Genomic DNA, 27,575 nt, shown 5'->3' with positions numbered 1-27,575 from the left:
ACCAGGAGAACAAGCAAAGTCCAAGGGCCTCAACGACTCCTATGTTTAGCATTTGAAAGAGATATTTCTTGATATGAGCATGTACCCCCTCAGGAACCCTATAAGTAGTTTGTTGAGGGGCAGGTTGGCTGGAATCTCTACCTGTTGGACTAGATGCGTGATGAAAAAGATTCCTTCATTATTGGATTAGTGCAGTGATTCGGGCTTGTCAGTTTACTTGGGTCTCAGCTAAGAGGTATGCTCCCCATACTTACTGGATGTGGTGCACACGGTGGCTATGGCCTCATCATGCTTCCAGTAGGATTTAAAGGCATTCATATACCAAATACTCAAAAATACCCTTTGCTAGGACATGCATGGTGCTCTCCCAACCCTAAAACCCTAATCAAGAGAATATGGTAAGGAGGGCATCCACTATGGCCTCATGTGTAACAGTAGAAAGGACAGCAGCCTCTGGATACCACATAATGAAATCTACAACTGTAGTTTCACTGTCCAAATGGTCCTATTATGTCCACAGCTGGAAAGGGTCCCCTAATAAGCATAGGGATTGTATGGGGTCTTTACCATTTATGCTGATGCACAGCTAATACCTTAGTCTAAACACCTTTGCAAGAAATCGGCAAATACTCATTGTCACATCCGAATGAGCTGAGTTCTTCAGCCCTGAGTAACCTAGAAAGGAGTGTGGCCCCCGAGATCACTGTACAGGTACCCCCAACAGTGAAGAGGCACAGGTGTAGCTTGGTACTGAATGTAATAGGCAATGTACAGACAGATCTAGAAACCTGCATAGGTAATCTGCAGGCTAAAATTACAGATGAGGATACAGAACAACATGGGTAAGTGTAGAATAGATGGTCAGACTTAGCTGGGTATGCTATAGTAAATGGGTAGTCACACAAGCCAGAAGTTGGCACACAGCACAGGTAGTCAGACAAGCCAAGTACAGTACACAAGTAGGGCAATGCATAACAAAATCACTAGGTAGCAGAGTAATCAGGTAAGCCCAGGGCCAATAACGGCAAACCTTGATGAGTCTGACCTCCCAATTGCTTTACTGGATGAATGGGCAGAAATTCCCACAGAAACACACCAAACTCCAGTGGAAAGCCTTCCCAGAAGAATGTAAGTGGTTATAGCTGTAAAGGGTGTAATGGTGTCCCACTACTTTTGTCCATATAGCGTTTATGTTCAGTGCTGTTACAGCATAAGCAAGCTCCTTGCCACAGACTGTGTATTGAGTTGGAGGGAGACAGTTATAGCCAGTGTCTTTATCACTGTGGAGACTGCTGGAGTCAGGTAGAAGTCCCTTTTCCGTCTGTTAGGGAGAGGTTAAAAAAACAAAACAAAACAGAAGCCATTTGGCTGCTCTAGGTGGACTGTCTCTTAAATAGGAATTGACTACTACAAGTCACAGCACCATCTGTCTAACTAATTTCAAACCAGCATTAATGAGGGGTGTACTGTGCTGGACTGGCAACGATGGGGTGGCCCTGGCACTTTAAGGCCAGCAGCTGCCTGATGATGTTAGTGCAGCCAACGGTTGCGAGGCTGCATGTTAGCGTACTAGGGCATCAGATCAGGTGACTACGGGGCCCAGTCGGCCTGATTTACTGACCATTTTCCTGGTGGTGTGCCGGATGGCCAGTCTGGGGCCATTTTATGTTTTGTTATTTTGATCCTCCCTCGAAGGTTTTGTCTAAATTGCATTAAACTGCAACAGACTGCAGAAAAAGATAAATATTAAGGCGGCTGATATCCCAAGAACAGCATGATGAATAAATTGTATATTTATTCAGCTATTCTAGAAGCGGTGGAACACTCAGACAAGGCAAATGTGAAATGTTAGCACGGGAATTAAAACTTTAGGCGTTACATAAAAGGTCAAGGACAAAAGGACAAGTACACTTGTTAATAAGACAAACATGCTGTTTTATTTAAATATGTTAGTAACAAAAAAAACATTAGCATAGTGAGTGATTTGCATTTTTTTCTACAAACACTACTATTTGCTTAACTTACTACTTTAACAAAATACATATTATCTTACTTATTAGAAGTTATCGTGTAGAACATAAATCACCTGGCAGTCTTTTCTCCAGTAACTTGGAACATCATGCCACAAGGTTGACTACACTGACAACTTGTTAACATTTCAGAACAAATCCTAAATAGTCTGGGCCAATGCAGGAAGTGTATAAACAACAGACAAACAAGTTCCACAATATCCCAAACTCAGAGATAATCAAGTTGTCACCTGAGGTAAGACATGCTTTCCCATCAAGAACAGAGGATGCTTTCTCCTTTTGGAAAACCTATACTGAACTGCTCCCACCCACAATACATCATATACAATGACTGCATACATTGATGGGATACAAGGCCATCTTGAAACATAAAGGGGCCTTTGTCTTACTCCAATTTGTATGGGGAACACTCTAGTTGGTATAATAGACCTTGCCTTGATGGGGACCCGAAGAAGCAATGCGTGTATCATTTTTGACAGCCATAGTAATATCTTTCAGACAGTATTGGTTGGGCACAGGCTGTGGTGAAATGTTGTTATCCAATAAATCCGTCAGTTTAGCATTTCCTAGATGGTTTCTTATGATGCTCACCTATCCAGCCAGACAATCTATCTGGGATTGCATCATCTTCAAACCTGACAGAATTAAACAAAGGGTATTAAACACAGTCCAAACAGGTTAAACAAAATGCGTTGCATACAAATCTACAGTTATATGAAAATGTACGTGTCCCTGTCTGATTTTTAGCATTATTGAATATTTTCATTGATTAAACCATTTTGTGTTAAACCATTTTGTAGGCTGTAGTAATATTTAGAAATACAAATGTCCAGGAATGAGAGAGTGAGTCAGTATGTGTGAGAGTGAATGTGTGAGCATGAAGGTATATGTGTAAGCATGTGAGCATGTATCCGTATGCGTCATGGTGTTTTAGCATGAATCTGTATGTTTGTGTGAAATAGAATGTGAGTGTGTACGTGTGAGTGTGTAGTAATGCATATGCGAGTTATAGGCAGAGTTCTTGAATGAATGTCATTTTTTTCCAAATTATGTAAATTCATAAGTCAGTAAAAACAAAAATTATTGCTTTCTTACATAGGATGCCTTTTGGTCTAGGATCCTCAATAAAGGTCCCTCCACAGCGATGAGTGATAAATCAGTGACAGCATGAAACGTTTGATGACAGTTAATGTTGGTAAAGGTGGCATAACTGGGTTTGAGTCTAAGGGGACAACTGCTTTTTTCATAAAAGAGCATTGGATGTTGCATAAAAGTCTTAAATAAATGACATATGTATCGAAAATATGTAGTTCTTCACTCAATACGCCTTTTATTTAATACAAGGTTTTTGTTAAAGATCTAATAACTCTCATTGCCAAAAATAATCAATGCAGAAAAACCAGACGGGGCAATTTATTTTTTACACAATTGTAAAACCTACTCATTCCATAGTAGTATCGGCTTGAATACGGGCACTTATGGCTAGGGGAGGCCTGGCACCTTCTAGGCCAGGGGGAGGGGGCAGGTAAAGCCTAGTGGCTTCATCAGCCACTAATCCACACTTACTCATGCAAACACACACTAACATATATACTGTATAATCATAGACACATACACATGCCCACTAACATACAAACACATACCAACTCCCTCCCTTATTCTTTCACTCCCTCACCTTGCTTAGAGCCTTTTTTAATAGCAGCTTGCACCCTGGGCAAGCAGCCATACTTTTACTGCCATTTTACCATTTAAAAAAAATCAGTTTTTTGGAGGAGGGAAAACACTTTGGGGAACACGTTCATCCCCATTGAAGCTGATCACACAGTGATCAGCAATACGAGGTTCCAGGAAGGTCTGGTCTGCGGTTATTTAAAGGTAACTGCACCCTTGCTGGGTGTCAGCCCAGGGCCTGATGGCTCCTGATGAACTGTGATCCTTTTTGTTCAAAAGGATTAATGCAAAACAGCCCAATAGAAGATATAACTTATAACAAACTAGAAACAAATATATGTAAATTGGCTATGTAAAAATATAATTATGGACATTATACTGTCCCTTTAAGGTTCAAACCTAGATAACACGCATTGTTTTATGATCCTTACATATGCTCTTTCTTATCGATGTCCCATGCACGTCGCCACTCTCCTCTCGAATTCCTCTGCCTTGCAACCCTATCAAAGTCAATCTGCTCTCTCTCCTTCTTCCACTGTTGGTACTCAGAATTCTGATTTGCAGCCATGCTCAGGTTTGAGTAATTCTTTGGACACTCCTCATTCATCTATTAATGGGGAAAAAACAATAGGAAGAAGTAAGGAATTGACAGAAGTGCAACCATGCCCCCCACATGCTATCAAAATTCAGCTTCAGTACTCAGTATTCTCCTTCAAGGAGCCAAAAGTGTCACAAATATTGATTCTTTGTTGAAAGTATAGCATAGGGTGTTGTATATCCCTTTAGTGATTGAACAGCACCCTAAAAGGCTAATCAAAAAGATTTTTTTCTGATACTTATTTTTATATACACAGTCTGAAATCAAAGTGCTGAAATTCAGTTCTTACCATTTTATTTTCATCCCTGTTACATGCCTTCTCTAGTCTAGATCTCTGGGTTGCTGCTTTTTTCTTTCCTTTTTCCTGGAAAAACAAGCAAAGCGGTATTTGTGGGTAATTTGGACACATTATTTGTGGCATCAACAAATTCTGCTGCTTTGTACAATGGGTTCTACAAACAAGAAATATAAACAGACACAACGTCCGAAGGACCCTGATCATTAGACCCTGCTCATTAGACTTAGTATTGTGCCGGTTATCAAAATAATCACAAAAAAAGAAAACGCTAACTTTAAATACATAGAGAAAGATGAACTGATTGATTGATATAGCATGATCATTAAAAGGTGCTGTCCCACTTGTCTAATATGTTAAACAAACAAAGCAGATCTGTCATTCCATGCAGATGGCTTAATCACAGAACCCAAAGCTTTATATGTTTCTATGGAAACAGACTGCGCCTGATCTTATGTCACGTGACAATTAAATGTTCCTGGCAAAAACTACAAATGCTTAAATTATTTCTGGGAAAAGTTTTCCACATTAAACAGCACCAGAGCTGATGATTCTAATGCTGTATTTAGTTATAAATGTGTTAATTTCAGCAAAGTAGGTGGCCTAGCTCCTTTTAACATTAGATGACAAGCATTTTGTACATTTCCCTTGTGCCTTCATTCAGCCGGGTTTTCCCTCTCTCATTTAGTGTACCAACATAAACAAGATATTTTAATTTTTTCCAGGAGAGGTAGGTCCTCCTTTCAGAAATTCAGATATTTGCATCCCATTCAATGCAGCGGTGCTCACCCTGAGCACAGTAAGCTTGAATCCAACGATCCTGACGCATGCACACTGATGAGCGTCAAGGCGGTTATCACCCTACCGCATAAAACACGCAAATCACAGTATGCAGGATGTTAGGTTTAACCCATCTGTTACAGACTGTATCCATACTCAAGGGGAATCCTCGCTTGCCATTCTTTATTGCACACTTGTAAGAAACGGTGGTACTTAGTGGATATGAAACGCACCACATCAAAAGCAGGTGTGTCCCTTCCTCATCCCAAATAGACCTATTAGATTGTTCACGACAAGTTGGACATCCACTTGTAAAGATACACCAAAGAACTGCTTAAACAACAACAAAGTGTCATTCTGAAACGCCTCAATTACTGCTCCTCAAGACACTATTCAAGGATCCCATCCCCTCTGTACTCAACATGTGCTTGCCACAGTAGGTGGCTCCACAAGAGGAATCACACAAGTTTTTAAGGTCTCAAATGATCTGATAAAATAGAGACTACACATTCCTACTTGACTAATTGGAGACATTGTGGCCACAGATGGTTCTAACAAGCATAGTCATACATGTGAATATATATTTAAAACTCAATACAGCTATTGGGATCTAGAACTTGATTAAAATGTTTAATCTACAATGAAAAGGTCTCTACGTAATACACATCGAGAGTATTGCTAATCGAGAGTATTACTAAATCGAGGAAATCCTGGCGATTCTAGATATTTCTATAAGCGATATGCAGCACATGCCAAAAAAGCAGGACTTTTCAAAGCAGGCTTTTGAAAATAATTGTACCCCGCATTTCTACTGTGTAATGATATGGTAATTTTCTATACTGTCTGTATTTGATGTTTATTCAGACAGGTTGGTACGTTTTCTGCCGACCTTGCGTTTCAGAGCTCTGTGTACTAGTTAAATCCTCTTGTTCGGAGTTATTGTGCGGCGCTCTTGCCAACTGACATAGCATTCTTTTTGTCTACAGTTCCGAACCATAAAAGGAAGCAGCGCGGCCCTAACAAATTCTCCAATCCAACATTTACCGGAGAAAAAAAAAAGGCTTGAACAACATTTTTAACTCTATCCTCTAGTGTCTAAGCCTGGGAGCAGGGCCCTCTTTACCTAATGTACTGGTTTGTCTTTGTCGAGCCTAGTTATGTCATACCCTGTGAATATATGTATTGTGAGCGCTGCATAATTTCTTGGCGCAAGAGGCAAAAAGGCAAGAGGCTTATGTCTTCTAGAAATTGCAATGTTTCCTCCAACGTTCTGTTTGAACTATCTAAAATGGGACAGTGATATATGATTATTATTATTTATTGTTTTATATAGCATCATCAGTAGTGCTGTACAATAGGTAGGCAGGATTTAACAAGTGGTATAAAACATAACAAGAGGACATACAGAAAAATGAGTTTACAATCTAGAGATAAATAATATGATATAAATAAGTATAAGAGAAAAAATTATATCATTTATTAAGTAATGGTTGCTACGTACATTGACAACACATGAAATCCACCTTCGCAAACCCAATAATCAAAACTCTCTTTTCAAATGCAAAATAAATTCAAATAAGGAGGAACAGTCTGATCAGTCACATTAGCTCGAAATTCATAGTGACGGAAGATTAGGAAGGAATTCATAGCGGTTTGCCACCATCTTCAGGGCATTCTCAGAAATGCATTGACTTGCCAACACTGGAAAACAGCGTTGTATTATCTAGTATTCTTGTTCCATCTTATTCTTCCCAAGCATCACCCTTTGGCCAGGGGAAAGTTTTTCCTACCCTTTCAAAAGACATCTGCGGCCACACATGTAACTTTACCTTTAAGGGCTCTAATAATTTATGTTGACGTTTCTGAGAGCCCTAAAAACATCGTTTAAAAGACACATTATTGCGTTTGATGACAGATGTGCAAAAGTTAGCTTTTTTTTTTTTTGCTCTAAAAACAAGATTCAGGCATTCCTCCACCTACGTCCCTGCAGGGGTTGTTTTGATCAAGGTGGGAGTCGTACAGAAGTCAAAAATACACTAATTAGCAGGAAGATGAAGGAGAATTATACGAATAACTGAATAATATAACACTTCGGAACGGTCAATGAATTTGCTAATATACTTTAACAATTTTTTTTATACTTCAATATTAAACCTAGTTAAAATTTCCATTAATGTACAATATTCCCTTACGCATGTGGAAAGGAAGGGAATACCTTGGTCAATTTCTTGAGAAAAACATCTGAACTGATACAATATACTAGCAGTTTTGGAATGCTCAATTTGTTATGAGCCATTACAACAGCAGGCAAAATGATATTAACAAACAGCTCTTCAGATATACAAGATTTATTTGCATCGTTCAGGGTTGGGCAAAGGGCGCCAGTGGCAGATGGCACTAATGGCTGAGCAAAGATGTTTGGTCCATCTCAGCAGTCAATGAGAAATTAGTGTTGTTATTCTTAAAAGGTATACCTTTAGCAGGTGGCAGGTTGCAAAGATGAACTTTTCCATTTGTTTTCATAATTTCACATTGTAAGCCAATAACGCATGAAATAAGGCTGACCACTTTTTTCCTTAGCAACCAAACTTTCATTAAGGTTTCCACATACTAAAGAATATTAATATGTTCTCTGTTAGTTGAACATATGTAAATCCAGATACATATGAAGGGACTGTCCTTCTTTAGGACCAAATCCCTCAGTCCCTCTTTCTTCCACTCATCTCCCTTTGTTTCTTGGAGCTCAGAGTGTTTGCTGAGAATAAGTGTCACAGTGTTCTAAAGCCTTAACAGTCACATATGCATAAAAAGAATAGAACATTACATGTTGTAAATACACAATACAAATTTAGACATTGATATCATATGACATATGTTAAACCCGTATACTTATGCAATATAAAAAATGACTGATATTCCTGGGGAACTGAGGGTTCCACACTGCGCTAAGCTAATCATACTTCCTTTCACTTTAACGATACTCTCTTCTGGAAACCAGAATTCATAACCCAACCCAAATACAATGCAATCCTTAAACAAAGAGCCAAGTGTATAGATGCAGGTATTAATGGCCGCAGGGTTCCACAATACTTACTTGCTCCGTTATGATAGCCATCTGCATACGCCGTCCTCTTCCGTAAGTGAACAAATGGTCCACCTGCTCCTCGTCTAAACCAGAGAGATCGCTTGTGACGTGATCATCCTGGTCAACTTTCTTGGTGACAAAGCGCTTACTCTGCACATAGTTAAATAGGTCATGTGATCATACTTCACAGAAAACAATACAGAGAACATAAAGCTATACATATACACGTTCATACATGTTCTTCAGCTGTTGCCAAATGACATCTCCTGTGCCAATCAGCGTTCTAAAAGCTCCAAGAACTATATTTTACAAAATGGTTGCGTTGGAATGACCACAACGGTCAGTACCAATGTCACCAGTGTGTATTTGTACAACTGTGTGTCTCACAAAGAGGATCATACATATGTGGCTAGGACAAATCTGGGTTACAATTTGTACAACCACGGATAATGACAGAACAACCTTTTTATAAGCTCCCCCCCCCCAACAATTGCGTATTTTTGAATTAAGTTTGCTAAAAGGATGATTGCTGTGCATCATGGAATTGTAATGCTAGAACAAAAGGTCGATATACCCAAAAGCTGGACCTGGGACAAAACATGGGCATAGGCATGTAAAAGACAAAAGCCCATCATTTCAGTCATTTGTTGATTTGTGCTATTGTTCTATAGACTTAGCTGGGTTGTATGTGCAAGAACCTAAACGGAAAATAGATCCAATGAAATTAGTTATGTTCCATACCCTCAATGTTAAAAAAAAGGTATACCAGACTTTTTTTTTTTTTTTAGAAAGTCTTCCAGTGATGTCCTTCAAACACAACCCTTGCCAAGGTTCCTAAAAGGAACATGTTTGTTATGCTGCCATTACCCTGTTGTAACGCAGCCCAAAACGAACATTAAGATGATATTGGGGACAGTGAGATTGTTCAGTTAGGAAAGGATATAGAGCAGGCAGTCAAGCAGAAAATTACTATGCAAACATTTTGTTGAATGATCCAAAAATCAATCTTTATAAACGTGTCCTACTTTAATATCAAAATATTAAGGTAACTAACCTTAACTTTACTGTCCACTGTCACAGCCAGCTGCATTTTGTTACCCATACAAAATGTAATTTTTTGTTCCTCTTCATCTTCACTGTCATCAGTATTCATCCAACCCTCACTTCTTTTCTCCTGAATTAGTAATACAAACAAACAGAATTTAGGTAAGGTGTAACTGTACAGTTTAAATGACATGTAAGACATATAAAACACCATAATGATGATCAATGGTCAATAAGCGTTCCAAATAGTAAAAATTCCATACTTTCCGACTGTTTGATTAGAAGCCCAAACATTTTTATTTATTTTGTTCTCTATGGTTTAATGCTAAACGGACCTCTGCTTGCTGGGCTTCCACTGCAGAGAAAGAGGAGTCTTAACCACAAAGCACAGTGTTTCACACTGAAAAGCTATGTTTTCCTTTAGGGACGGCACTTCAGATATTTTTATGACCAAATAAAACAAAAATGCATTTCGGTTCTTTTATTAAGAAAAAACTGAAACACGAGGTACCTTTGTAATGGTTATAGTAAGGCTTTCTTGTTTAGCCTTTCGGGGGGTTACTCCCATGCCTCCTTTCTCTGCATTTCTTTTGTCTTCCTCAATTTCCTGCAACAGCAATATGTTCTGATATATTTAAACATTTTTTTGTATGGGTCTTATATCTATGAGCTTAGCCCTTACTCCATACTACCTTAATATGTAGATTGGCTTAGTCCTTAATACGCAGAGAAACATCTGATTAGAATGTTTGAGTAGGATGTCACCCAAATATCATGTTCTAAACCATACTGTATATTACTGCATACACTGTAGGTTGTTACCTAAATAGAACTAGGCTTAATCTATGGAAATCAGGTCTGATGTCAAGGAAGGTATCACCAAAGCTTCAAGGAAATAAAGCATGAGATGCCTCTGCTTCAAGGCCAAAGGATAAGCCTTCCAAAGCCAGTCTCGCAGAGTTGCCCCAGTCAGGGAGAGCTTTCAGCCTTCAAGGGGACAGGGGCTTTAGGACAGCCTTAAGATGTGGGGAGACAGCACTTAGCTTACCAGCCCCCAAGAAAGCAGACGGGATACCACCTTCAAAGGGTGACCTGATTTATTAGGCTTTGTAAGGCTTTTTATACACACAGAGACAACATGAGTAAATCAGCAAGTCGTGGCGACTGGTTCAAGATGACCTAACAATGACAAAGCTGATATTATATATAAATCACATTTAGATTATTCTTAATGCTCTTAAACACCTGTCTTAATTGTAATATAAAGAGCATTCTAATATAAACTCATTAATGCATACACAAAGTTCATGTTGATGTTCAAAAACAAAATTACACTAACAACAAAATATAGATATTACACCTAATGCTAATAAATTAAGTAATGCAAAAAGCTTTAGTTTTACCCCGATAAACATGGCCCATTATGGGACTGATTGAACGCGTTACTGCTTACTTGGTGTCTCCGGATTAATGCTTCATTTTTCTTCCTTAAGGCTTGAATCTTTTTATCCAACTCAGCATCTTTCTGTTCTTTCCTTTGGATTTCTCCATCACATATTAAATCCTGGTTTTAAATAGCAAACAATTACGTGACGTAATAATAAATATGCTAATATATTTCTTTGGGTTTCTTTTTTTTTTAAACTTAAAAAAAAAAAAAAACGGTCTACCACTAATCATAAATAGGGCAATAACTACATTTATGCTATAAAAAAAAAAAAATAACATAGCAAACTGTATGGTTGAATACAGTGCCTGAAAGTCGGGACTGGCCAGGTATATTTGATTCATACAGTGCCATCGTATTCTGCTTAATTGGACAAGCAGGACTTAAGCCGTACATAACAATTTAGACTTACGGAAATAAAAGTAATAGTATCTCAGATGACCTTACAGTCTACATGTTATTAATAAACACCATAAAAAGGTTAGGCTCATCCATAACATTATACGAACCGTGTCTGATATGACAGTGCTGGTCTGAAAGCATTATATCATGATTAAAATGTAGTGCGCACTTTTATTTAGAATGAAAGGTGAAAGAGTGGCTTTACATATAATTTGCCAGGGACGTCTAGTGGAAGAAGATCTTCCCAGTTACTGGAATGTCCTAGTAAGCTAATAAAAAAAAATATATTTATTTTTGTAGTCCTGGATGTTTTAATAACAAACATATTAGCAAACCTTGTCAACATATCATATGGCATGTACATACAGTATACATGGTTACGTACCTTCTGATTTTTTTCCTCCATTGCAAAAGTATTTACGATTTAGTCTACAACAAAACAAACATGATGTTGTTATGGGGGACTTTCGAAAACTATATTTAAAAATCACCCTAATGTGTTTATTTGAACGCTCTACATGACACCCCCCTCACAGGCACAGCCATTTTAAGCTATTCACAAAGCTCCCAAAATGGCTCAAATCACATGGATCTGATGAGCTTGTTTCTATTATCCAGGGATGAGTGACCCTGTGGACCCACATATCTAAGAAAACCACAGTATACATTCCCTCATCCCCAACAATGATATAGGAATAACACAAACACGTCGTGTGAGCCTTGTGTATTTGCAACAGAGACATACGAAAAAACTACACAGCTTTGACACCAAAACACGACCTTGATGCATATTGAATCACTCGCTGAAGTGTTTTAATGCTCATTAATATTTTGTTGAGACTGTTTAGGGCTGGAGGCTGTCCCTTTAACGTCCTTCTCCGGTGGTACATGAGCGGGGCTGATATCTGACCCCTAACACAATTCTTAGCCCCTTCATGACAAAGCCCGTACATGTACGGGCTCACAATGCATTGTTTTAATGGCTTTAAGGAGAACCCACTGTCCTTAAGGGGTTAAGATTCATTATTCAGTTATATGATAAGGGTATATATGGAGTATGATGTAACCCACATTCAACATGCTTTCGGCATAAGTCCAGTTTTAATTCTGAATGGATTACTCGGTATATGTTTTTGTCATGCTTATTCTACAACGGAAGAGTTATATTATGTTCCTATAATAAATCAGACGCAAGGGAACGTTTCAAGCTCCACCAAACCGGAATGCATATTAAATTAGCCTCCCCACGTCGGAAGTCTTGGGTGTCGAGATGATCACGCGGGATTTCCTTTATGAATAAGCTGATCAGAAGCCCAAGAAAAGATAAAAATGAAATAAAAAAAATATGACCTACACTCCTATTGTATAAACAGTTACATGTTTTTTTTTTAAATGAAATCTTGATTACAACCTATCACCCTCAGCCAGGCAAATCCGAGTGGAAGGAGTTAAGGCCCATAAAAGCGGGTGCACAAAGAGAGCCAAAGGCTGGCGTGAAAATGTTTTTGTTGTTTACCTAAACTGTGTTTGTATACTGCATTATGTGATTTAACCCTATAAACTGTAATTTGTGTAAACAATCCTAGCAACAAAACATGGAAAGTTTGATGAAAAAAGCAAATGAGAACGTTCCCATTGAACGTTTAGAAGCTGGAAGGGCAGCATTCATAGAAACTTAAACCATATGCCATCCAAAAAACGTCTCACTCTAGGAACTGTTATTTTAACGGGCACAGAAAATGGACTTTTAATATAAATGAAGACCAATTGGTTACCCATACCTTCATGTAGAGAAAGCAGTAACTGTAATTCATAGTATGTTAAGCAAGTTACTAAATTGTTCATGTTATTCTTTCCCCGAATGCTTAATGATAAAACCAGGGGTGAATCTAGAAACTACAAGGACCTGGTGCATAAATTGCCATGGGGCTCCCCAATTTCACAAGCAACAAGTCCCACAGTGATACCATTGCCCCAAAACAGTTTGGCTGTGACATCATAGCCCTCAAAACAGCCTCTCTATGCCATCTTTACCCCCCAGTTTGTGTGTGATATTTGCCCCAAAACAGCATGCCTATGCCATATTTTGCCCCCCCACTTATACATTCATTCTCACACACACATTTATGCAAGAACACATACACATTCATGTTAACACACACACTTATACATAAATTCTCATTCTAACATATGTATTCCCTCCACCAACCTTCCCTTTTACTCAAAGTTGGCCCTGCTGTGTTCTTGCTACCCTGTACCAGTCCAAAATTGTTCACAAAGGGCCAGATCGGGGAGGCAGGAACACAGCGTGCCAGCCCCAGAGAGCTAAGCTGAAGGCCCTTGGTGTACAGGAAAGCAGCTTTAAAAAGGACAGACCCCTCTAGAGCGGCAGGCCCAGCCGCAGTCATGACCCCTAACACCCTGGTTGTTACGCCACTGGACAAAACAACACAGAAACACATTAGCTTTTCCTGGGGCAACAGCCATCAATGTCTGCTTTTGTGTCACATGATAGGTGTCCCTAGCAAATAAAAGACAATATATTACACACTAAAAAAAATAATTATTGGGGTTGTATTCATCAGTGCTAATAACAATGTTTCTACTGCTGCATTTAGTTAGAACAGTGCTAAATTCATCAGAATGGACATAATAGCAACATTAGAGGTAAAGCCTAATTTCTCAAGCACCCTTACCAAAATGTAATGCATATTAATGTACTTTAAGTGTAAATTACCTACCTATAGGAGAAACTGCAGCTCCAGAGCTGAAGAGCAACAGCCTGGCTGCCTAGTGCCATCAATGGAGCTCAACAGCAACACATGGACACAGGCAACAGGAACTGTGCTCAACCCCAACAAGCATAGCAGCTGGGGGAGGCGGAGAGCCAAATCCATATGCAATAGAGGTCCACACAAAAATTTAAAGGGGACACAGCTATCATATGCACCTGTGTATAAAATAAATTGCACGGTAGCGCTTATCTTGCTATTCAGGTTCTTACCAAAAAGTTATTGCTAGCATAGAAAAAAGGTACACATTTGGTCCTAATGCGACTTGACAGAAAGGTCATTATATATATATATATATATATATATATATATACACTAAGCAGACATCCTTGGGGATAGCAGATCCATACACTCCAGTTATTATATCCGCTGTAATGCATACGATGGCCAATGTCACCTTATAATTCACATTTATTTTTTTCGCTCAAATGTATAGAAATAATAAGAACAGCGACGCATGCATAGGACGGCGAGTTCAAGAAGCACAAGTTCCTCTACGTTGCAGGATATCCATTTAAGGTTTCCAGGGGGGTCTAACAAGAACCCCCGGATGTATCCACTCCCGTTGGTTTAAATGTTAGCTTTCCTGCATGCAATGTCCCTTCAAAGAAAGAGGATAAAGTCTATAGTTCATTGTTGAGACCTTTTATCAGACCAACAGAAAAATACTTAGTTACATAAGCTTAAGAGACTCGTGAGGTCACTCCATCTGAAGAAGAGACCTCAGAGGTCCCCAAAAGGATATGTAACTTCACATCTTTATGTTGGACCAATAAAACTGACTACGGACTACATATTCTCATATTCTAACAAGGTGAAGACCATTTGTCTTTTTTAAAGAGACACTCCAGCCATCACATGCGCTATAAAGGGGCAGTTCACTATCGCCTACAACCCCACTAACGAAGAATGCATTCTAGCGTACCCTAATCCATGTTCATGCAGCGCGCTGCATGCGCAATCATTGGGGTCACGTGTTATTTTGTGTCTACCAATTGTACAGCGCTACGGAATATAATGGTGCTATATAAAACAATAAATAATATTAATACCCCTATGCATTGTAGGGTATGCCAATATATTGTGAAGCTGAATGAATTTAGTTTTTGATGGCCTCGCATGAGTCCCTGGCATTGAAAAACTGCAATATATTCCAGAATATTCCTCATATCTGCAGACCTATTGCAGACACAAATAAAACTCTACGAAGTAGTTGGTGGTCACCGATATCTTTAGACATTCATCACGGTTACTACTTTCATCATTACTTAAAAAACTCTGTTCCAACCTGTGCTCTGGATCAGGTCCTCTTTAACACTTTCCTCTGACATCATTTCCCCCAAACACCCTTTTTTAAATAGTTTGACTCAGCTACCTATTATTTCCCTATTAATATTTGGATCTAGGGTTGCCACCTGGCAGGTATTTCACCGGCACAGCCGGTATTTAGAGCACACTGCCAGTTTCGGTATATTAAAAATACCCTCAATGCCGCTCTGTCTTTAGCACAGCGCTCAATGCCGAGACGGCATGATTGGTGGAGGCTGAGCGCTGGGGGGGGGTGATGTTTAATTTTATGATGTCACCTCCCCCAACGCTCTGGAGTCTGGCAGCATTTGCGGGCCGGCCGGCGCAGGCTCGCTGCCTGTGGACTCGGAGGAAAAAGCCTTATTTCCCTACTCCTGCCTACACTGATAAATGTAAACTAAGGTAGGTGCACATTATGTTTGTGTGACAGGAAATATTTTTGGGGGGGAAGGTAGGTGCACATTACGTTTCTGTAATGTCATGCATATAATTATGCAAATTAGCACGGTCTGTATTTTTTTGCAATAAAAGTGGCAACCCTATTTGGATCACTAGTCATGCAGCCAGAGCCGTAGCTAGCTCCTTTTGCGCCTGAGGCAAGAATGGAAAATTGTGCCCCCCAGCTATTTTTTTTTCTTATTTTATTTACACTGTCCTTACATACGCCTGTCCATAAGCACACATTTACACATACACGCTGCCCATTAACACGCATATACTGCCCTAACACATGTAACCACCTTACCTGTAACTACTACGGCCGTATCAGTCTCCCACCGCCATACTAGAGCCTCGCCTCACCGTGCCATCCCTCTCGTGCGCTAACGTGCGCCACTTCAAAATGGCCCCCGGAAGCTGAAGACTGCACATGTGCAAACCACAGTTTAAAGGGACAGTACCTCTTGTTAATGTTTTTCCCTGCAAGTAACTGGAGGCGGGGTTATCTGCCTGGGCTATTTAAGGGCACTTTAGCTGTCCATGGATTGCCAAGACATCAAAGAGAGTCTTATCTCGTACTCTGGGCGCTGTATGCGGTTCATTCTGATTCTGATTCTGACTTTGGCTCCTGTTGATCCTGATTCCTCCACTCATTTTCACTCTTTATTTGAGTATTCTTACTTCCCCCTTTTTCTATAGCTACCTCTCCTTTCCCTTTTCTTACTATTTACCTCCTTCTCACTACACTACTATCTATACACACAAATACACAGCCCTTAGAAGCCTTTCTCATCTTCCATCATCTTCCATCATCTTGCATCATACATCTTCTTTCTGCTATTATAAGAGCATGAGGTCTGTCACTTCAGGTATAGATCAAATAACCAACACATGTAAACAGCACATTCAATGTATGGAAACATAGCATAACAGGTGCAGATCAACAGAATAACACACAAACCCAGCTTTGCAGGTATAAATCAACTGGAATTCACATGTAAACTCAGTATTAAAGGTATGGATAAACCCCCTGAATGGCACAGATCACAGGTTGTAAACTCCAAAGGCCAGCCCTGGCGTCCACATTGCCCACATAGAACCTGGCCAGCACCCAGATTACACAGATTTCAGTCCAGAGTGAGCCAACTTTGTCCCTAAACAGCCCAGCATGAGGCATCTTTGCCCCAAACAGCCTACCCTGTGCCATCTTGGTCCCCAAGGCTCAAACATCCTGCTTGTGCTATCTTTGATACACATATCCATTATTGCATTCTCTCACTCATTCACACAATTCATTCACATATGCATCTACCCCCTCTCACTCCTTCTCACTATCTACCCCCCCCCTTTGTAGTTCACTTACCTTGCTGAAGTCCGTTGGTGGGAGCCCTAGTCACCATGGCAACTTGGAAATGGTGATGTCAAGTAGGAAACTGTCCCCTGAGTTTTTCTACGTGCCTCTTGAATTGTGGTCTAGTTTGTTGTAGGTGTCACCTTGTTTTTGGAGATTGGTAGCCATTTGAGGAATGAGAGGTCTATGCTTCTGCTAGAACAGACCTGCTTGTTATAGTGATGGCTGGCAGCTTAAGCAGTCTAGGCCAATGTGACATGGAGGACAAAGGCATAAGGTTCTAACTGGTTCTGGTGGGTATAGATTTTGGGAGGTTAGGTGGAGCCATAGGAGTGGCTGGAAGAGCCTTTATATCAGCATAGGTTTTTGGCAGCATCATGGAGAGATTGGACCAACTGGTGGGCTCCTTCAGAGATATAGCTAGACAGCAAGCTGATATGTGGTTGAATGATATGTTGGGGGACCTCCTGGACCCAGTTAGATCGATTCTTTCAACTGGCTCCAGATGCAGCTCTGGAGGGTCTGCCGAGATTGGACATGGTGTGTGGTATTCCAGGAGCATTGAGTATGTTGCAGAGATCGGTGGACTTGTGCGGCCTATGGCAGAGTTTGGAAGGTATGGGGGGAATTTCTGCTAGCAGTTACCAGCCTGCTGTTGGGCGGTGACATATTGGCAGTGCTTCTCTTGGCTTTCTCTGTGGCTTTTTCTGGGGCTTTCCATGTCAGGAGTTGGCTAGAGCTTTGTCAGCATTACAAGGAAGTTTGCAATTTTCTGATGTTTTGTGGGATGGTGAAATTATTAGGATTAGAGAGGGCAAAAGGATTATGGTGTATTTACAAACTCTAGTTGGTCCCGCTGTTTGCACAAACTAGTGTCTGGAGGCTTTCTTGGTGGTGGCTGGTTCCTTGTTGTAGAAAGCTCAACCGTCTCTGTTTTCCAACTTCATGCAAAGAAAATGTGGGTGCTCCGGGCCAGGAGAAGTTTGGAACCCACTCTTTTTAGTATTGGGGCGCTACGGAGGCTTCTCCCTGGGGTTTGGAAATCCATCAGATTCAGGGGGTTTGCTAGGCATTTGGTTTTAGGCTCTGGTTGCTTCATCCATCCATCATCCTGGTGTGGGCCAATATCATGACCCGTCTGGTTTGGAGGAATTCTAGGTCTGCGGAGGGGTGTGGACAGGGCCAGAAGAAAGCTTAACAGCACCACTTCGAAGGTTGTTAACTTTAACAGAGGCATAGTAGTTTGTCACCCTGAGTGGGCTTGTTTAAAAACTCTCAATTTGGTGGGGTTGGACATCTGGTTTTTCTGCATGCAGGCTGGCCTCAAACAGACGGCCAGGGTGTGGAGGTGCCCTGAGCAGAGCTCCCAAAATGAGGACCAATGCTATTTTAATGTTGTGCCCTTCAATGGCTGTTTTAACATTCATTTTATCATGGCATTACCATCAAATTAATTCAAAGGGTTCTGCATTTATATAGCAAAGCAGCCAGATTAGTTTCTGCTGCTGCTGCTGGTTATAATATGCTCTTCAATCCCTTCAACAAAAAGTAATGCTATATGCAGTGCAGCTCATCATACTTTGGCTTAATTTTTTAAGCGCACAGAAGCAACAATTAAAAAGAAAAAAATCACAATAGAAGCAATAATTTGAATTAGTGAAAGAATAAATGCTGTGTTAACGCCATACGGACTACTCACACCCAATAGTTCTCAACAGCTGAAACAGAAGCTGTCAGCTTGAAATACCAGGTATTTTTGCTGATAGTTTTAATAGCCATGTAACAACGTCCTCAGCACGGGCGTAGGAACCGGGGGGGACGGGGGGGACGGATCCCCCCCAGGAAATCATGCGGGGGGGACCGATAATATAGAAATCCCCCCCAGGGTGAGCGCACTCGGGTGCAGCTGTGAGGGTGCTCACAGCTGCCCGATCGGCAGCTGCAGCCTGCAGGACTGGTTAGGGAAATCCGTGATCTCCCCAACCAGTCCTGCAGCTGCATTAAGGTCACACTCACCAGCTGTCTGTAACTGAGCGCCGGGGCGACGGGATATGACGTTTATATCCAGCCCCGGCGCTCAGCAGAAACAGCTGTGCGCAGCCGCACTGCACAGACTGCGAGCGGCAAACAGAAGGAAAGTTAGAACAGAAATCAGAAATCAGAAAGGAGGAAGCAGGAAGCAGGAAGAAGGAAGAAGGAAGAGAAAGCAGAAAGGAGGAAGAAGGAAGAAAAGGTAAGATTTGTGGAGAACCAAGGTGGGTGGATGGTTGATTATTGGGGGGTCTGATGTAGAAAACGAAGGTTGTGGGGGGGTCTGATGTAGAAAACGAAGGTTGTGGGGGGGTCTGATGTAGAAAACGAAGGTTGTGGGGGGGTCTGATGTAGAAAACGAAGGTTGTGGGGGGGTCTGATGTAGAAAACGAAGGTTGTGGGGGGGTCTGATGTGGAAAACAAAGGTGGGTTAGGGGGGTCTGATGTGGAGAATGAAGGTGGGTGGGAGGGGGTCTGATGTGGAGAACAAAGGTTGTGGGGGGGTCTGATGTGGAAAACAAAGGTGGGTTAGGGGGGTCTGATGTGGAGAATAAAGGTGGGTGGGAGGGGGTCTGATGTGGAGAACAAAGGTTGTGGGGGGGTCTGATGTGGAGAACAAAGGTGGGTTGGGGGGTCTGATGTGGAGAATGAAGGTGGGAGGGGGTCTGATGTGGAGAACGAAGGTGGGGGGGTCTGATGGTAGATTTGTGTGTGTATATACATATGATAAGGCATGTGTATGGGCACTTGGGCAGGCATATGTGTATAGGGCAGCTGTGTATATGTGCGTGTATGTGCATACGTCTGTATGGGCAGTGTATATGTGTATGTCTGTATGGGCAGTGTATATGTGTGTATCTGTATGGGCAGTGTATATGTGTGTATCTGTATGGGCAGTGTATATGTGTGTGTATGGGCAGTGTATATGTGTACGTCTGTATGGGCAGTGTATATGTGTGTATCTGTATGGACAGTGTATATGTGTATGTCTGTATGGGCAGTGTATATGTGTATATGTGTATGGGCTGTGTATATGTGTACGTCTGTATGGGCTGTGTATATGTGTACGTCTGTATGGGCAGTGTATATGTGTATGTCTGTATGGGCAGTGTATATGTGTACGTCTGTATGGGCAGTGTATATGTGTACGTCTGTATGGGCTGTGTATATGTGTACGTCTGTATGGGCTGTGTATATGTGTATGTCTGTATGGGCAGTGTATATGTGTACGTCTGTATGGGCAGTGTATATGTGTACGTCTGTATGGGCTGTGTATATGTGTATGTCTGTATGGGCAGTGTATATGTGTATGTCTGTATAGACAGTGTATGTGTGTATGGGCAGTGTATATGTGTATGTCTGTATGGGCAGTGTATATGTGTGTGTGTATGGGCAGTGTATATGTATATGTATACGTGTGTATAGGCAGTGTATATGTGTATGTCTGTATGGGCAGTGTATATGTGTACGTCTGTATGGGCTGTGTATATGTGTACGTCTGTATAGGCAGTGTATATGTGTACGTCTGTATGGGCAGTGTATATGTGTACGTCTGTATGGGCAGTGTATATGTGTACGTCTGTATGGGCTGTGTATATGTGTACGTCTGTATAGGCAGTGTATATGTGTACGTCTGTATGGGCAGTGTATATGTGTACGTCTGTATGGGCAGTGTATATGTGTGTGTATGGGCAGTGTATATGTGTACGTGTGTATAGGCAGTGTATATGTGTACGTCTGTATAGGCAGTGTATATGTGTACGTCTGTATGGGCAGTGTATATGTGTACGTCTGTATGGGCAGTATATATGTGTGTGTATGGGCAGTGTATATGTGTACGTGTGTATAGGCAGTGTATATGTGTATGTCTGCATAGGCAGTGTATATGTGTACGTCTGTATGGGCAGTGTATATGTGTACGTGTGTATAGGCAGTGTATATGTGTATGGGCAGTGTACATGTGTATGTGTGTATGGGCAGTGTATATGTGTACGTGTGTATAGGCAGTGTATATCTGTATGTCTGCATAGGCAGTGTATATGTGTACGTCTGTATGGGCAGTGTATATGTGTATGTGTGTATGGGCAGTGTATATGTGTGTATCTGTATGGGCAGTGTGTATGTGTGTATGGGCAGTGTATATGTGTACGTGTGTATAGGCAGTGTATATGTGTATGTCTGCATAGGCAGTGTATATGTGTACTTCTGTATGGGCAGTGTATATGTGTATGTGTGTATGGGCAGTGTGTATGTGTGTATGGGCAGTGTATATGTGTACGTGTGTATGGGCATTGTATACGTGTACGTCTGTATGGGCAGTGTATATGTGTGTATATAAGGAGTGTATTTGTCTTATAGTGTATATGTCTGTGTAAGTATGTGCAAGGGCAGTGTATATTTATGGGGAGGCATGTGTGTGTGAGCAGATTATGTATGTTTGGGCAGGCGTGTATAAGGGTAGTGCATAAGTGTGAGTACTGGCAAGTGTGTATGTGCAGGCAATTGCAGCGTATACGTGTGTTTTTGTGGGCAGGCATGCGTAAGAGCAGTGCATATGTGGGTATGAGCAGGCATGTCGTACTTAAAGGGAAGATTATGATTCCCTGTAACACATGTTTAACCCATTGTGTGTGTGTACGTAAGTGTGTGCATGCGTGTGCATGTTATTCAAGTGTTTAAGTGTGTGGATATGTTCCTGTGTGTATGACGTGTTAGGAGTCTTAGATGGTTCCTTCAATACATCATAGTAGTCTCTGTGGCCGTGTCCAGTGGGGTCCATCTGTGGTTGTAAGATTTGTCTTTTTGTGAGTTTCTGTGGGAATTTTCTCCCATTTATCTAGTAGAACGTTTTATGAGCTGAAGGCGATAAACCAAGACATTTTGGACAACACTATGCTTCTAACTTTGTGGGAACAGTTTTGGGGATCATGACTGTGCCCCAGTGTGCAAAACAGCTACTTTGCACCATAACCACTACAGTGCTTTGGTTGTAGGGTCTTACTCTGCCTGCAGTTAATAAAATATTTCTATAAGAGTATTTAAGTGTTGTCTGCTCCCAGACCACAAATGCGGAAAGGGTTAATTGCATCATTGCATTTCTGTAGGATCTTTTGTTAAAATTTTGGCAATTGTGCATTACTTAAAGTATTATTACCGGTTGTTCTAAGTGAAATAACTGAAATATAGGCCAAACTTTTGGTTAATTTTCTTTGACCTGTTTGTTTAATAAAGAGCTTGTCTGTGAAAACTGAACATGATACTTTTTTTGTGCGGAAATTGTACACACACACCACACATACATTTATATAAAATTTGCCATGAACAATTCCCAGTTTACTGAACAAGAATATACCCTACCAGTAAAAATGCTATCCCCCCCAGATTTTTAGGGGTTCCTACGCCCATGGTCCTCAGGCATCGAAAATATCATTAGAAAAACTTAAAGGAATTCACAATGCGAATATAATAAACATAAAGTGTAAATTGTTTGTTGGCTTTCTAGAGGAGGTGAAAACACAAAAGTAACACTCACGGGTCTCTGCATACTGGAAACCAACGGTGGACCTCAGTAGATTCCAAAGGGGAGCTGAAACAGCAGAGACATCGGTGAGCCTCTGCTCTGGCTGTACACCATACAAGATCATGTTTTCATTACAAAAGCCTTTTCTGGGAGGCTAGCCAAAAAACGGAGGCAGCCTAATAGGCCAGCCACGGAAAGGGCACATCAGCATGACCGTGTTCTGCCAGCCTTGCTTTTCACACACAGCACACTTCAACTACCAGGCAGTGTGCTAACAATTAATCTTCCTGAATGCATGTAAATGATCGCATTAAAAAATGCATTTGGAATATCTGAATTACTCCTGATTCATGTTTTTAATTAAATGACTAGTTGTACTGTGATACAGGAGAATCAGCTAAGAATATTTTTTATTCCTTGATGAAAAGAACTAGGGCTGCAACTAACGATTATTTTAATAATCGATTAGTTGGCCGATTATTTTTTCGATTAATCGATTAATCGGATAAAAAAAATGAATGTAAATTTTTCATTTATTTAAAATAATTTACTAAACAAATGATGTTAAATACAAACAGCAGAATAAAAAAACTTTGATAATACATTTCTTGTCTTTATTTCCCAACCAGCCCCCCAATATATGCACATTTGAGCCCAGGCTTGCCACGCTGCCTCCCAGACATGCCATGCTGCCCCCCCACATATGCCACGCTGCCTACCACATATACCACACCACGCTGCCTCCCACATCTGCCACTCCACGCTGCCTCCCACATATGCCACGCCACGCTGCCTCCCACATCTGCCACTCCACTCTACCCCCCACATGCCACTGTCTGATACGCCTTATACCCCCTGAAACACCACTCCATCCTCCCCAGACATGCCACCCTGCCCTCCCCACATATGCCACGCCATGCTGCCTCCCACATCTGCCACTCCACAATGCCTCCCACATATGCCACGCTGCCTCCCACATCTGCCACTGTGCCTGATACGCCTTATATCCCGATACCCCACTCCATCCTCCCCAGACATGCCACCCTGCCTCCCAGACATGCCACTTCTCTACCCCCAGATATGCCACTCTACCCCCAGATATGCCTTATACACCCTGATACACCACTCCGTCCTCCCCAGACATGCCACACTGCCCTCCCCACATATGCCTTATATACTGTATATGCCTTATACCCCCAGATATGTCACTTCACTGCCCCCAGGATTTAGATTCCCCTAAATTAACCCTAAACTCCCCATTAACCATAACTGCCCCTAAATTAACCCTTAACACCCCCTTAACCACAGCATCCCCTAAATTAACCCTAAAGACCCCATCAACCACAGCATCCCCTAAATTAACCCTAAACACACCATTAACCACAACTGCCTCAAATTAACCCCAAACACCCCATTAACCACAGCTGCTCCTAAATTAACCCTAAACACCCTATTAACATAACTGCCCCTAAATTAACCCTAAACACCCAATTAACCATAACTGCCCCTAAATTAACCCTAAACACCCCACTAACCATAACTGCCCCTAAATTAACCCCCAGCTCCCCTAACTTTCAGTAGCCCAAATATATATATATATATATATATATATATATATACACACACATACACATTATATATATATATATATATATATACTTACAGTTAGATGAGTGTCACAGCCATGTGGTTCTGGCCTGGAGAAGGAAGGGGCGGGGCCAGTTGTCACAGTGATTACAGGGAGGGGGAGTAAGTAGGAGCTGCTGCTGTGAGACGGTGAGTCAGACTAAACGGATTATATAATGAGGGGGATTTTTCAGAGCGTTTGCTCTGAAAAAACCCTCATTTTATAATCGATAATAATCGATTCAACTAATCGATAATGAAATTCGTTGCCAACGAATTTCATTATCGATTATTATCGATTTTATCGATTAGTTGTTGCAGCCCTAAAAAGAACATCTGTGATGGGATGCCCTGTACCCCAACTGGGTACTCCCACCAATCGTTGCTTCCTTTTGCCGGGACACCAACAATTAACACCTTCAGCGCCAGGCAGAACCAGCGTTGTAGATAAAGGGGGAATGCTGCTGCACCAGAGCTGTGTTGGCACTGTGGCTAGCCGAAGTTTAGCTACACAATGTGGCTATTGTCCTGATCATAGCAGACCACCCCAAGCATCAGGCAGCATTCATGTTGAGGTGAAAACAGGACTTGGTTTATTTGGAAACACATGGGTATTTAAACAGTAAAAGGGGTTGAATTACATCCAGTAGACAGTACAAGGGGTTGAATTACATCAAATAGACAGTACAGGGGGTTAATTTCCATCCAATAGACAGTACGAGGGGTTGATTTACATCCAATAGACACACACGGTTCTTCATCCTGCCCTCCTTAGCACATGACTCTGTATTTGCACTCAGTCCACTTCAGCCCAGTAGGGGGTCTCTATTTTAGTCTGTGGGGGGAGAGGATGGTAAATACGGGCGCTCCAGGAAACCTGCTGGATATCAGATTCAGGTGCATATACTGGTCGTAGAGGTCTCTTATGATTGAGATAATGTGGCACTCCTTACCATGGCCCATGGTGTGTAGGGAGGAGGCTGGCACTCAGGCCCCTCAGCCCATGGCACAGAGGCTTCCGTGAAAACATCCCTTTTGTGAACCCGATTTAGTTATCCATTAAAGTTCTAAGTTCTACGTGAAACTGGGCTTCTGTTTCACAAACCTTTTCGAAAAAAAACTTTTCCAACTATATCAGCATATAAAGTACATTATACGGGCTGCATTTAGACATGATGAAAGCCCAAGGAAGTATACAAGATTTTGTCCCATATACCACTACTGGGACAATGTTCCACCCAGTGGAGGAACTACCGGGGTCGCGACCGGGCCCTGGAGTTCTGACAGTCAGGGGGGCCCAAGGGGTGCCAAGCGATCGTTTTCAGGAACCGCTCGGCGCCCTTCTGTCTCCTCTGCTCCCTGCCATGCCGCAGTGATGGGAGCATGAGGCATCTGTCTCAGATGCTGGCGCTTCACGCTGAGCGCGGGCATATGACGTCATATGCCAGCACTCAGCAGTGAAGCCACAAGCAGCAAGACAGAGGCCTCGCGCCCCCACCACAGGACTGCACAAAGGGGGAGAGGGTAGATAGTGAGAAAGGGGGTAGATAGTGAGAAGGGGGTAGGGAGAGGGTAGATAGTGAGAATGGGGGGTAGGGAGAGGGTAGATAGCCTGAAAAGAGGGGGTAGATGGTGTGAGAAGGGGATAGATTGGGTTGAGGTTGCGGGGGCCCTTAACAGATTCTCGCACCGGGGCCCTGAGGCTTCTAGTTACGCCCCTGGTTCCACCTATCTACCGACATCTCCTGCCATGTGAAATGGAACCAAATTTTTTACATACTAGTTGTAAGACATGGAGCTATATGGTTGCAACCAATTAAGCTAGTGATGAAGAGACATATACTAACATAAACTTTTAGACAGAATTACATTTCTGAAGCACCTCCTGCTGACTGGGCTGTCATGGATCTGCCAGAACATTCCTATTTTTGATGGCTCATGATGTCAAGCACAGGTCCATAAATTGCCCAGTTTCTATTTTAGTATATGAAGTGCCTGATTAAGATTCATGCATGACAAACTCTGCGGCACCCTCTAAGTCTGAGGGAAGTATGTGTTCACATTCACAGAAGCCTGCAAGTTAACAGGGATCAGCCATTGCTTCCAGAATGTTGCCTCTTTTATTTGTTCTTTAACAGCATTGGTTGTCATGGTAACAAGTGGTAATATTATAGGACTTTACTGATCAGTTTGTGGCCGCTCTGCAGCATTCTTTTCTCGCTAGAGGAAGCCGTGGTGTTTAGCTGTAAAAGCTAGACTTGTCTTTTTATCGGAAGTCTAGTATGTACAATTAAAGACTTCCCTGGGAAGTGGGTAGATGATGGAGATGATCAGCGCTTCATTTCAGAAATGTTTTTCTATAATCTAATGGGGCTGTGTGGGTCCTGGGTCTGCATATCACATGTTTCTGGCACTAACAAAGTTAAGCTAAATATTTCAAAGATAATTCGAATGATTGCTAAACAAAAAGCACAAGGTATAGGTAGTTGAAATTAGACTTGTGCTTTCGTATTTGGGCGAACATGAAAACGAACACGAAGGGTGCGTTTTCTTTGTTCAGCCCGAATACCGAACATATGAACATGGCGGCAGCAAAACGTATACGAAGAGGAAGACACACAACACGAAAAATCTTCGTCTTTGTTTACTAATCTCCCTTATCTCTTCCCCATCTAGCCTACTTTATCCACGCAGCATCGCAGGGGTTAGTGGGAGCGGAAATCCGTAGGTGCGCTCCATTGGTTAGTGCCAGAGGAGGCCACTGCAGGCGACCAACAGAGTCATTCGCACGGCCCTTTAACTCCTGACGGCATTTGATATTTTTATTTGCGTCTATTTGCATTGCAGGATATGCCTTCAGTTCATGCAAGAGTTCCAGGGGATCTAACAAGAATCCACAAGGGATTTGCAGAAAGAGGTCCGAATAATTTCCAGCCCCTGCTTGGCTAAAAAATTATAATGTATTTATAGGTAAAGAATGTATATTGTGATGATGGATGTACTAGTACATTTTGTTGCTTTAAGTATCAGCAGGGCTAAACTTATAGCCTCAAACACAGCGATTTAATGTGATTTTATTTCTCATTTGCACCGGCTGTGTACAATTTATATGAGTTAAAACTGTACAGCAATGGGTTTGTTTTTTTAATAATCCCAT

General features: G+C 41.5%; 1 protein-coding gene across 1 annotated transcript in view; it reads right to left on the bottom strand.

The window, feature by feature from the left end:
* Positions 1-23,002, bottom strand: part of CCDC9B (coiled-coil domain containing 9B) — a 34,352-nt gene extending 11,350 nt beyond the window's left edge. The window contains exons 1-9 of the mRNA XM_053475521.1: positions 22,805-23,002; positions 11,738-11,781; positions 10,957-11,067; positions 10,015-10,110; positions 9,514-9,633; positions 8,469-8,609; positions 4,589-4,663; positions 4,133-4,308; positions 2,622-2,665 (exon numbers count right to left, since the gene is read on the bottom strand). Of these exons, the coding sequence (XP_053331496.1) occupies positions 2,622-2,665; positions 4,133-4,308; positions 4,589-4,663; positions 8,469-8,609; positions 9,514-9,633; positions 10,015-10,110; positions 10,957-11,067; positions 11,738-11,758 (784 nt within the window). The 5' untranslated portion in view covers positions 11,759-11,781; positions 22,805-23,002. The remainder of the gene's footprint in view (positions 1-2,621; positions 2,666-4,132; positions 4,309-4,588; positions 4,664-8,468; positions 8,610-9,513; positions 9,634-10,014; positions 10,111-10,956; positions 11,068-11,737; positions 11,782-22,804) is intronic.
* Between the last annotated feature and the right edge of the window lie 4,573 nt (positions 23,003-27,575).

The sequence above is a fragment of the Spea bombifrons genome, chromosome 9, assembly GCF_027358695.1.
Source record: "Spea bombifrons isolate aSpeBom1 chromosome 9, aSpeBom1.2.pri, whole genome shotgun sequence".
NCBI lineage: Eukaryota > Metazoa > Chordata > Amphibia > Anura > Pelobatidae > Spea > Spea bombifrons.
The sequence above is the reverse complement of the archived record's forward strand: the minus strand, read 5'-3'. Positions and strand labels throughout refer to the sequence as shown.